Genomic DNA, 12,764 nt, shown 5'->3' with positions numbered 1-12,764 from the left:
GGGTGTCCCTGCCATTCCTGGGGGAGCCATTCCAGGGAATTGCTGGAATTTCTGGTGCAGTTCGTTGGGATCAGACTTGGAAAATCCAGGTTTTTCTGGACCCGTCTCGTGTTTGGCAGGGAATTCAGTGGCGGGGGAGTAAAAGGAGGGGATTTGTGCCCAAAAAATCGTGGGGAGGGGGAGGTTCAGCAGTGACCCCGGTGGGGTTGGGGTGGTTGGCGTCGCTCAGCAGAATTTTGGGATTAATGTGGTCATTCCTGGGAATGTTTGGGTTTGGGGATAAATCTGTTAATTCCTGGGAATGTTTGGGTTTAGGGATAAATCTGTTAATTCCTGGGAATGTTTGGGTTTGGGGATAAATCTCTTAATTCCTGGGAATGTTTGGGTTTGGGGATAAATCTCTTAATTCCTGGGAATGTTTAATTGAGTTTGGGTATAAATGAGGTTCATTCCTGGTAATGTTTGAGTGGAACATGTTCATTTCTGGAAGTGTTTGATTGGGTTTGGGATAAATGTGCTCATTCCTGGGAATGTTTGAATGGATTGGGAGCAAATGTAGCAATTCCTGGCAATGTTTGAGGATAAATCTGTTCATTCCTGGGAGTGTTGGGATTTGGGATAAATCTGTTCATTCCTGGGAGTGTTTGATTGGGCTGGGGATAAACATGGGATCATTCCTGGTTGTTTTTGAATGGATTGGGAAGAGATGTGTCCATTCTTGGGAATGTGTGAGTGGATTTGGGATAAATCTGTTCATTCCTGGGAGTGTTGGGGTTTGGGATAAATCTGTTCATTCCTGGGAGTGTTGGGATTTAGGATAAATCTGTTCATTCCTGGGAATGTTTGATTGGGCTGGGGATAAACATGGGATCATTCCTGGTTGTTTTTCATTCCTGGTTGGTTTTGAATGGCTTGGGGACAGATGTGTCCATTCCTGGGAATGTGTGAGTGGATTTGGGGTAAATCTGTTCATTCCTGGGTCTGTTTAACTGGGATGGGGATAAACGTGTCCGTTCCTGGGAATATTTGAATGGACAAATGGACAAAAATTTGAATGGGGACAAATCTGTTGATGGCTTGGGGATAAAGATATTGGGATAAATGTGTTCATTAATATTCCAGTTATTCCTGCCAAAAAAATCCACCACAGGGAAATCCTGGCTGGCCAGAGGGGAGCACCCAGCACACCCCAGGTCCAGCATCTGGATCCCCTCCAGGCTGGGATGGGCTCTGAGGACCCCTCCTCATTTTCTCCCTGCCCTTGATCCGAGGGGTTTGGAGCAGCAATTCCCTGGGGAAATGCCCCTCATGTCCCCGAGCCTGTCCTGGCAGGGAGGGAGGCAAAGAGCTGCAGGCAGCATTCCCCTATCATTCCCCTGATCCCGGATCCATGTGGGATTTGTGCTGCTCACAGCCTGGTTCCAGCCCTCCCCTCACTCTGCTCCAGCACAGGACGAGATTTCAGTGTTTGCTCGAGGCCTGGGATGGGCAGGAATCGTTCCAGCACCTTCCAGTGCCAGGGAATTGCCTGGGAATTGTCCCCTGCCAGCTCCTCAGCCTGGTTGTTGAGGGGTTTTGGGGGGTTTTGGGTTTCTTTGGGGTTTTTTTGGTGGGTTTTTTTGGTTTTGGTGTTTTGTTGTTGTTGTTTGTTTTGGTTTTGGATTTGTGAGGGGTTTTTGTTTGGGTTTGTTTGGGGTTTTTTTTGGTTTTTTGTGTTTTGTTTTTGTTGGGGTTTATTTGTTTGTTTTTGTTGGGGTTTATTTGTTTGTTTTTGTTGGGGTTTTTTGGGTTTTTTGGGGTTTTTTTGGGTTTTTTTGGGGTTTTTTAAATTATTATTATTATTTATTTATTTTGGTTTGGTTTGGGGGTTGTTTGTTTGGGCCTTGGAGAACTTCCCTCGTCATTCCTGCCTTATTTAACCCTTCCCACGCGGGGTGAGGAAGCTGCAGTGGGGCATTCCCACTGCTGGGGTGGAGCTGGACAGGGCTGAGTTTATTTTTTGGGATCTTCCTGCTGCTCCCCACGAGCAGAGCCTGGGCAGAGCCGGGAGGAGCTGCCAAACCCCAGGGAGAGTTGAGCAGCACCACCAGGCTTTTTTTGGACCAAAAAAACGCCACAAACTTCCACCTCCCTGAGGCCACTGCAGAAATTCCCAAGGGAGACTGCTGGGAGAGGAAGAGCTGGGTTGGAAATCAGGGAGCACTTGGAGCAGATGGATCCTGCAGGATCCCTGGCAGGAGCCAGCCCAGCCCTGTCCCAGTGTGGATCAGCAGCTCCCAGTGAGTTTTAAAAAATTTCAGCTCCTTCCCGAAGCCAATCCCTGCTCCTGCTGGAGTGGGTGGCAGTGGAACCTGCTCTTCCCTGCATCTGTTTTAAATTCAGTGATATTTTCCTCAAGATTGGCTTCCCAAAACCTGCCTGGTTTTCATTTTTCTCCTCATACCTGCAGTCCCACCCCCGGGCTGAGCTGAGTTTTGTCGCTCTGAAATAACAAAAAGCTCCCAGTTAATTTTGCTCCAAACTCTTCCCTCGCCTCCCACTTGCCCTGTGGTGCCGCAGGGATTTCAGGAGGAAAAGGCACTGTGAGATGCAGATTTTTTTACTTTTTTCCCCTGGAATAAGATGCAGAAAGAGGAAAAATGCAAAATGTGAAGCACTTTGCTGCCCTGAGCTTCCAGCACTGTCAGCTCTTCCTGAGTCAGGAATGCTGGGCAGGCTCCTGCTGAGCTCCTGCTTTTCCAGCCCATCACCAAGTTCTGCCCATTCTGGAAAAAAAGAAAATGCAGAGCAGAAAATCCACTCCTCTCTCCCAAGAGGTCAGAGTCTGTGGGAGCAGGATCTAAAAACGGAGAGGAAACTCGTGGATTTTGGGTTGTTTCCATGGAAACTGCAGTTATTCCAGTGATTCCTTGCTTGGTTTTGAGCTCCTGACCCCGGAGCCTTTCCTGCTCCCGTGGTGTGACCTCTCCTTGGGAGCAGCCCCGGATTCTCCTGCAGGATCAGCAGGGATGGGAGAAGAGAGATGGTCTGGGAGGAGAGAGGATCTGGGGAAGGCAGAATAAAGAGAAAAAACAACTTGGGAGGAGGAGAGGAGAGGAGAGGAGAGGAGAGGAGAGGAGAGGAGAGGAGAGGAGAGGAGAGGAGAGGAGAGGAGAGGAGAGGAGAGGAGAGGAGAGGAGAGGAGAGGAGAGGAGAGGAGAGGAGAGGAGAGGAGAGGAGAGGAGAGGAGAGGAGAGGAGAGGAGAGGAGAGGAGAGGAGAGGAGAGGAGAGGAGAGGAGAGGAGAGGAGAGGAGGAAGAGAAGGAGAGGAGGAAGAGAAGGAGAAGAGGAAGAGAAGGAGAAGAGGAAGAGGAAGAGAAGGAGAAGAGGAAGAGAAGGAGGAGAGGAAGAGAAGGAGAAGAGGAAGAGAAGGAGGAGAGGAAGAGAAGGAGGAGAGGAAGAGAAGGAGGAGAGGAAGAGAAGGAGGAGAGGAAGAGAAGGAGGAGAGGAAGAGAAGGAGGAGAGGAAGAGAAGGAGGAGAGGAAGAGGAAGAGAAGGAGAAGAGGAAGAGGAAGAGAAGGAGAAGAGGAAGAGAAGGAGAAGAGGAAGAGGAAGAGAAGGAGAGGAGAAGGAGAAGGAGAAAAGAAAGAGAACTGCAGAAACTCCTCCTGCTGAAGAACTCCTGCCTGATCCATGTCCACATCCACATCCCTCTCCTAAGGGAAGAACCAAGGAGCTGCTCCTTCATCATTTCACTGCCCTAGACCAATGCAGAATGCTGATGCTGCTCGTGATAAGCTGAACAAATCCCTGTGCTGGTTCATTCGTGCCGTGGTCTCGCTGCTCTGTGTCTGCTGTGATTTATTCTGGATTTAATAAAGGGATTTTTCCCCTTGCCTTTGCAGTCCTTGGTCAGCAATAACAATTATTGACAAATGGAACCATTATTGGCTGAATCAGCTCCGTAAAGAGCCCCCTGTGCTGTGCAGATCACGGAACGGCCTCTCCTGGCATTTAGCAAAGGTGGTAAATATTAATTATAATAATGCTGCTCCCAGCCCAGCTGATGGACAGCTGCAGGCAGCAGGGCTGGCCTCTGTCGTGCTGGGGGTGACTCCTGCTGCTGAGGGCTCTTTGGGGGGCTCCAGCAGCCCCAGACGGGTGGGGCTGGGCTCTCTGCCACCTTTCCTGTGCCATCATCCTCCTCTGACAGCCTGGCACTGCCTGGGACACGCTGGGAAAAACAGGTCCTGGGTTATCCCAGCGCCAGGGAGGGTGATGTGGATCCCAGAGCCAGAGCTGAAACCTCCTTCTACAGTGAGTAAAAACCTCATTTCACAGTGAGGAAAAACCTCCTTCCACAGTGAGGAAAAACCTCCTTCCACGATGAGGAAAAACCTCCTTCCACAGTGAGGAAAAACCTCCTTCCACAGTGAGGAAAAACCTCCTTCCACGATGAGGAAAAACCTCCTTCCACAGTGAGGAAAAATCTCCTTCACAATGAGGGAAAACCTTCTTTCACAATGAGGAAAAATCTCCTTCCATGATGAGGAAAAATCCTCTTTCACAATGAGGAAAAATCTCCTTCCACGATGAGGAAAAATCCTCTTTCACAATGAGGAAAAATCTCCTTCCACGATGAGGAAAAATCCTCTTTCACAGTGAGGAAAAACCTCCTTCCATGATGAGGAAAGATCTCTTTCCATGACGAGGAAAAACCTCCTTCCACAGTGAGGAAAAATCTGCTTCCATGATGAGGAAAATCATCTTTCCATGATGAGGAAAAAACCTCCTTCAATTATGAGGAAAAAATCTCCTTCCACGATGAGGAAAAACCTCCTTCAATTATGAGGAAAAACCTTCCACGATGAGGAAAAACCTCCTTCCACTCTGAGGAAAAACCTCCTTCCACAGTGAGGAAAAACCTCCTTCCACAGTGAGGAAAAACCTCCTTCCACGATGAGGAAAAACCTCCTTCCACGATGAGGAAAAACCTCCTTCCACAGTGAGGAAAAACCTCTTTCCACTCTGAGGAAAAACCTCCTTCCACGATGAGGAAAAACCTCCTTCCACAGTGAGGAAAAAATCTCCTTCAATTATGAGGAAAAATCTCCTTCCACAGTGAGGAAAAATCCTCTTCCATGGTGAGGAAAAACCTCCTTGGCTTCCAAAGATGAAGAAAATCATCATCTCACAGACACCACGGTCTTGTTCATGAACCTTCCTGGGTTCCTGGGCTGGATGTTCCCTCTGGAATGTGATTCCAGCTCTCCTCTCCCTCAGCTTTTTCCTGGCCCCAGTTTGGGCCAGTGGCTCCTCCAGCTCCAACTTTCTCCTCCTGATCTTAAGGAAAATCAAACCCCTCCTTTGCTTCCCTGCAGTGGAGACTCTTGGAGTTTTTTGGGTTTTTTTTTTTAATCACTCCTCTTTAATCTGTCACTTTGTTCTATCTGGCAAAGGTTAATTTTATATTCTTCCCTCGCTCTGCTCCTCTCCCCTTTGTCAGCAAGTCCTTTGTTGTTTTATTTTCTGATCTGGCGACTGCACCTCTCCCTGGCTGGGCTGCTGGAGGTCCTGCCTGAATGCTAATTCACCCCCTCGGATTTAAAAATTTAGAGGAGACACCTCATCCCTGCAGCTGAGACATTTCCCTGGGTGCAAATGCATTTATTTTCAATTTTCCTGAGGCAGATTACACCGTGCTTATGCTGACAGAATTATTTGACAGCATCCCCTGATATTTCAGCGTCTGGTAGAGAGAGAGAGAGAGCCCCAAAAAAAAAAAATAAATCCTGAGGATGTTTCGCAGTTTGTTTTCTCTTTAATCTGCTCTCTCTGTGGCTGAGAGCAGGGAAAGGATTGTGCAGCTCCGTGGCCTTGATAACGTCACAGGGACATCCGAATTATTTGATCCCAGCCCATTAAGTGGTGAGGGGAGACAGAGGGAAAATAACAGAGGGGAAGGCAGAGCAGTGATCCAAATAATTGTCTAAATGCCAACCCCGAGCCAGGCTCATCCTCTGTGCCAGGAATTAGGGAGATGGATGTTCCCAATAATGGGTTTTACCAAGGGGAAAAAGGATGAGCAAAGCATCCATACATAAAATATCCCCAAGTTTGGGCAGGTAGCACTTCAAAGGCAGCCTTGCCTTCCCGGATTAATGGGCCTTGGCAGCTGCAGCCCGGGCTGGGCTGAAGCCCTGGAGGGTTTTTCATGCACGCTCTTCCCCTCAGCTCCGTTTTAAGCCTGGTTTTAATTATTTCTGTGGCAGTGCCAGCCTGGTTGGGCGCCCTCTTTTTGGGAACCAGCAGAAGTCGAGGGTTTATTGGTGGTGGGAAGAGCTTCCCCTCCACCAGGGCTGCAGATTCCTCTGGTTTATCCTGACCCCCAGGCTTGGGAATGTTCTTGGGCTGCTCCAGGGAGCATCCTGCATCTCCTGGTGCTCAGCCAGCTGAGAACGACTTCCCAAGGGCACAGACAGAGCAAATCAGCTCCAGCTCCTTCTCCAAACATTCCATTTGTGCTGTATCCCACAAATATTCCCTGTGGCGTGCATGGGAGGAGTTTGGTGAATGCAGTGGCTCAATCTGGAGAGGAGCACGAGGGGGCAAAAAATGAACTCAGCAGATGGAAACGGCAGATTCCCTTTCCTTTCCTTTCCTTTCCTTTCCTTTCCTTTCCTTTCCTTTCCTTTCCTTTCCTTTCCTTTCCTTTCCTTTCCTTTCCTTTCCTTTCCTTTCCTTTCCTTTCCTTTTCCTTTCCTTTCCTTTCCTTTCCTTTCCTTTCCTTTCCTTTTCCTTTCCTTTCCTTTCCTTTCCTTTCCTTTTCCTTTCCTTTTCCTTTCCTTTTCCTTTCCTTTTCCTTTCCTTTTTCCTTTCCTTTTCCTTTCCTTTTTCCTTTCCTTTTCCTTTCCTTTTCCTTTCCTTTTCCTTTCCTTTCTTTCCTTTTCCTTTCCTTTTCCCTTTCCTTTTCCCTTTCCTTTTCCCTTTCCTTTTCCCTTTCCTTTTCCCTTTCCTTTTCCCTTTCCTTCTGCAGCAGCCTGGGAATGGATGTGTCACCCGTGGGTGACAGAGCTGGGCCAGGGACAGCAGCAGGGGAGGCTGAGCTGGTTCCTTGCCCCAGGCTCTGTGGGATGTGCTGGGCTGTGGCCACGGCAATAAATGAGGTTTGGAGGCAAAACCCAGCTCGTTTCATGCTGGTTTTATTTTGTACCAGCTCGAGTCACCCACTGGATTCTTGGGAGGTTTCCTGAGGATGAGAATTCACCTGGAAAGGTGCAGGAGAATTCACCTGGAAAATGCCAGATCCCACCTCAGAGGCATTTTCTTCCTGCTGTTAAAGAAACCTGGGAGGGACTGGAAAGTGGCAAATCCACCCCAAGTCCCAAAGAACGGGAGTTTTTTCTTATCCCAATAAGATAATGAAAAGATAATAATAAAAGATTCTGATTCAGTGGTGAGCAAAAGATTCCAATTCAATGGTGACTAAAATATTCTGATTTATTGGTGACCAAAAGATTTGCATTCAGTGGTGACCAAAAGTCCTGATTTAATGGTGACCAAAATATTCTGATTCAGTGGTGACCAAAAAATTCTGATTTAGTGATGACCAGAAAATTCTAATTCATTGATGACCAAAAGCTTTTGATTTAATGGTGACCAAAAGATTTGGATTCAGTGGTGACCAAAAGGTCTTGATTTAGTGATGACCGAAAAGATTCTGATTTAATGGTGACCAAAATATTCTGATTCAGTGATGACCAAAAGGTTCTGATTTAATGGTGACCAAAAGATTTGGATTCAGTGATGACCAAAAAGTTCTGATTTAGTGATGACCGAAAGATTCTGATTTAGTGATGACCAAAATATTCTGATTCAGTGATGACCAAAAAGTTCTGATTTAGTGATGACCAGAAAATCCTGATTTAATGGTGACCAAAAGATTTGGATTCAGTGGTGACCAAAAGGTCCTGATTTAGTGATGACCAAAAGATTCTGATTTAATGGTGACTAAAATATTCTGATTCAGTGGTGACCAAAAGATTCTGATTTAATGGTGACCAAAAAATATCTGATTTAGTGATGACCAAAAGATTCTGATTTAATGGTGACCAAAATATTCTGATTCAGTGATGACCAAAAAGTTCTGATTTAGTGATGACCAGAAAATCCTGATTTAATGGTGACCAAAAGATTTGGATTCAGTGGTGACCAAAAGGTCCTGATTTAGTGATGACCAAAAGATTCTGATTTAATGGTGACTAAAATATTCTGATTCAGTGGTGACCAAAAGATTCTGATTTAATGGTGACCAAAAAATATCTGATTTAGTGATGACCAAAAGATTCTGATTTAATGGTACCAAAAGATTTGGATTCAGTGGTGACCAGAAGATTCTGATTTAGTGATGACCAAAAGATTCTGATTTAATGGTGACCAGAAGCTTCCCTGCTGCTCCTGCGAGGGAGGGAATTAAAGAACGAACGGAAGGGAACTAATGGCAGACCCAGGGTGGGGTTTTCCCCTCCTGTCTGACACTCAGGTGGTGACAGAGGTTCTGTCCTGGGCTCTGGCAGCCTGGAGGTCGCTTTTCCCCCCTGCAGACAAAGCCCTGCCCTCCCTCCTGAGGGGTGAATTTTTGGGGCAGGGCCGCGTGGGGCTGACATCGCTTTCCCTTTGCAGTTTCCTGCTTTTTCAACTTCACCAGCCCGTCGGGGACCGTGCTGTCCCCCAACTACCCCGAGGAGTACGGCAGCAGCCTGCACTGCGTGTGGCTCATCATCGCCAGCCCCGAGAGCAGGATCCACCTGGCCTTCAACGACTTCGACGTGGAGCCCCAGTTCGATTTCCTGGCGGTGAAGGACGGGGGCACGGCCGAGTCCCCCGTGCTGGGCACCTTCTCGGGCAGCCACATCCCCTCCTCGCTGACCAGCAGCGGCCACGTGGCCAGGCTGGAGTTCCAGACTGACCACTCCATGGAGAAGAGGGGCTTCAACATCACCTTCACCAGTGAGCACTGAGGGCTTCTGTTTGGGGGGTGCTGCCTAAAAAGGGGATTAAAAAAAGCAGTTCTGTTTATTGAAGAATAAATATTTATTTATTTTCTATTTATAATTTATTTCATATATGTTATAAAATAATATATATAATATATAATACATTTTACATATTATATATACTATATATACATATATAATTATATATGTATAATACACATTATATATAATAATATATAGTAATAGATAATAATAGATAATGTAATATGTACATATAATACATAATATATAACCCAAATATATTATATATTATTATATATACTATACTATACTATACTATACTATACTATACTATACTATACTATTATATTTATTATTATATTCTTAAATTCTTAGATAAATTCTTAAAGCCATTTCTGAGAGGCTGCTGAGCTTGATAAACCTTCATGGGCTAAATAACAGGCTGGTCTCACACAGACACGTGTCACTGACTGTTCTCCTTTCCTTCTCCCTCTCCCTCTCCCTCTCCCTCTCCCTCTCCCTCTCCCTCTCCCTCTCCCTCTCCCTCTCCCTCTCCTCTCCTCTTTTCCTCTCCTCTTTTCTTCTCCTCTCCTCTTTTCCTCTCCTCTCCTCTTTTCTTCTCCTCCTCTCTTTTCCTCCTCTTTTCTTCTCCTCCTCTCTTTTTTCCTCTTCTCCTCTTTTCCTCTTCTCCTCTTTTCCTCTTCTCCTTTTTTCCTCTTCTCCTTTTTTCCCTCTTCTCCTTTTTCCCTCTTCTCCTTTTTTCCTCTTTTCCCCTTTTCCTCTTCTCTTTTTTCCTCTTTTCCCCTTTTCCTCTTCTCTTTTTTCCTCTTTTCCCCTTTTCCTCTTCTCTTTTTTCCTCTTTTCCCCTTTTCCTCTTCTCTTCTTCCCCCCTCTTTTCCCCTTTTCTCTTCTTCCCCCCCTCTTTTCCCCTTTTCCTCTTCTCTTTTTTCCTCTTTTCCCCTTTTCCTCTTCTCTTTTTTCCTCTTTTCCCCCTTTTCCTCTTCTCTTCTTCCCCCCTCTTTTCCCCTTTTCCTCTTCTCTTCTTCCCCCCTCTTTTCCCCTTCTCCTCCTCTCTTTTCCTCTCCTTTCCCCTCCCCTCTCCCACAGCGTTCCGGCACAACGAGTGTCCTGACCCCGGCGTTCCGGTGAACGGGAAGCGCTTTGGGGACAGCCTGCAGCTGGGCAGCTCCGTGTCCTTCCTGTGCGACGAGGGCTTCATCCGCACGCACGGCGCCGAGACCGTCACCTGCGTGCTGCAGGAGGGCAGCGTGGTGTGGGACAACGCCGTGCTGCGCTGCGAGGGTGAGCCCCGGGAGGGGTGATAGAGATCCCAACGGGGAGGGCTGGGCTGGTTTGGGGTGGTTTGGGCGTTAAAGGACCCCACGGAGAGTCCTGGGCTGGTTTGGGGTGGTTTGGGTGTTAAATATTCCAAAGGGGAGTGAGGGGCTGGTTTGGGCATTAAAGATCCCAATAGGGAGTCCTGGGCTGTTTGGGGTGGGAGGGGTGTTAGAGATCCCAACAGCAAACCCCGGGGTGGTTTGGGTAGCTTGGGTGTTAAAGATCCCCACGGGGAGTCCTGGGCTGGTTTGGGGTAGTTTGGGCATTGAAAATCCCAAAAGGGAGTCCTAGGGTGGTTTGGGCATTAAAGATCCCAGCAGGGAGTCCTAGGGTGGTTTGGGGTGGTTTTGGCATTAAAGATCTCAACAGGGCATCCTGGGGTGGTTTGGGGTAGTTTGGGTGTTAAAGAACCCCATGGAGAATTCTGGGCTGGTTTGGGGTGGTTTAGGCATTAAAGATCCCAACAGGGAGTGCTGGGCTGGTTTGGGGTGAGAGGGGTGTTAGAAATCCTAACAGGCAATCCTGGGCTGGTTTGGGGTGGTTTGGGCATTGAAAATCCCAACAGGGAGTCCCAGGGTGGTTTGGGGTAGTTTGGGTGTTAAATATCCCCATGGGGAGTCCTGGGCTGGTTTGGGGTGGTTTGAGCACTGAAAATCCCAACAGGGAGTCCTGAGCTGGTTTGGGGTGGGAGGGGCGTTAAAGATCCCAAAAGGGAGTGCTGTGATGGTTTGGGCATTAAATAAAGATCCCCACGGGGAGTTCTGGGGTGATTTAAGGTGGGAGGGGTGTTAAAGATCCCAGAGGGGAGTCCTGGGCTGGTTTGGGCATTAAAGATCCCAGCGGGGAGGGCTGGGCTGATTTGGGGTGGTTTGGGCATTGAAAATCCCAAAAGGGAGTCCCAGGGTGGTTTATGCATTAAAGATTCCAACAGGGAGTTCTGGGGTGGTTTGGGCATTGAAAATACCCACGGGGGAGTTCTGGGTGGTTTGGGGTAGTTTGGGCATTGAAAATCCCAACAGGGAGTCTTAGGGTGGTTTAGGCATTAAAGATCCCAACAGGGAGTCCTGGGCTGGTTTGGGGTGGTTTGGGTGTTAGAAATCCTAGCAGGCAATCCTGGGCTGGTTTGGGGTGGTTTGGGTGTTAAAGATCTCAGTTCCCCTCTCCCATGGGCAGGGACACTTCCACCATCCCCGTGTGCTCCTGTCCAACCCAGCCTTGGACACTTCCAGGATCCAGGGGCAGCCACAGCTTCTCTGGGAATACCAGAGAATTCCACCCCAGCCCCTCCTCACCCTCCTAGCCAGGAATTCCTTCCCAGTATCCCCAGATCTTCCCTTTTCCAGTTTAAATCCATTCCCTGTGTCCTGTCCCTCCATCCCTTGTCCCAGTCCCTCTCCAGCTCCCCTGGAGCCCCTTTAGGCACTGGAAGGAGCTCTGAGCTCTCCCTGGAGCTTTTCTTCTCCAGATGAACATTCCCAGCCTGGTGGGAGAGAGATCCTTGTCTTCCTCTTTTCTTCCTCCTCTCTCTTCCTCCTCTTCTCTTCCTCCTTTCTTCCTCTCTTCCTCTCTTCTTCCTCTTCCTCTCTCCTCTTCCTCTCCTCCAGGTGAACTTCCCTGCAGGGACAGAGATTTTGGGGTGAATTTTGCCGCTTTTTGTGATCCCCAATCAGGGTTCTGCCTGTCAGGGTCTCACATTCCACAGTGTCCAGCCAACACCTTCCAGGATTTTCCTTTGGAAGCTGCTGTCTGCACAGAGGAGTTGTAGTTTCAGTTCAAATATTCCTGAGCTTTATTTTCCTTTTGTTTTTTGGTGTGAAATGAGCGCTGGGGAACATCTTTATTGTATTCATTTGACGATTTGATGATCGGTTCTTGTTACAACAGGTGTTTTTCTAATAACAACAACAATAATAATAAAAGGTTTAGTGATGACTCAAAGTTTCCCTGCTGCTCCTGCCAGGGAGGGAATGAAACAACAGGGGATGGAAAGATCCAGGGTGATGTTTTCCTGCTTTTTGATGCATCTGAAATATCTGATATTTCTATAATGACAGAAGTTCTGTCGTTGGGCTCTGGCAGCTGAGAGGCAGAAATTCTGCATTTCCATCTCCTGGCCACAACAGCCATGAGGGGAGCTGGGCTGAATTAAAGCCTTTAATTCAGATTTCAAAGCTTTTTTTGGGACTTTCAAGCCTCTCCTCTGGAAAAGAGAAGTGAAGAAGGAGCTCATTAGGACTGAAACTCTTCCTGTGCCCTGTGTTCTCAGGGAAGTGATGCCTTGCTCTGGTATTTGCAGCAATTTCAATAACAAGTGCCGAGCTCTTGAGAAACAGCCCTGGAATATTGAGAAATAATTGGAGTAATTGGCCCTGCGTTGTCTGAGCAGCAGATCCTGGCCATTGTCTTTGGGGCTGGAGGAAGAAATCAATT

At 47.7% G+C, this 12,764-nt stretch overlaps 1 protein-coding gene across 1 annotated transcript in view; it reads left to right on the top strand.

The window, feature by feature from the left end:
• Nucleotides 1-12,764, top strand: part of CSMD2 (CUB and Sushi multiple domains 2) — a 290,617-nt gene that overhangs the window by 162,645 nt on the left and 115,208 nt on the right. The window contains 2 exon segments of the mRNA XM_063419131.1: nt 8,662-8,988; nt 10,104-10,298. Coding sequence (XP_063275201.1) covers nt 8,662-8,988; nt 10,104-10,298 — 522 coding nt within the window.

The sequence above is a fragment of the Prinia subflava genome, chromosome 24, assembly GCF_021018805.1.
Source record: "Prinia subflava isolate CZ2003 ecotype Zambia chromosome 24, Cam_Psub_1.2, whole genome shotgun sequence".
Classification (NCBI taxonomy): Eukaryota; Metazoa; Chordata; class Aves; order Passeriformes; family Cisticolidae; genus Prinia; species Prinia subflava.
The sequence above is the reverse complement of the archived record's forward strand: the minus strand, read 5'-3'. Positions and strand labels throughout refer to the sequence as shown.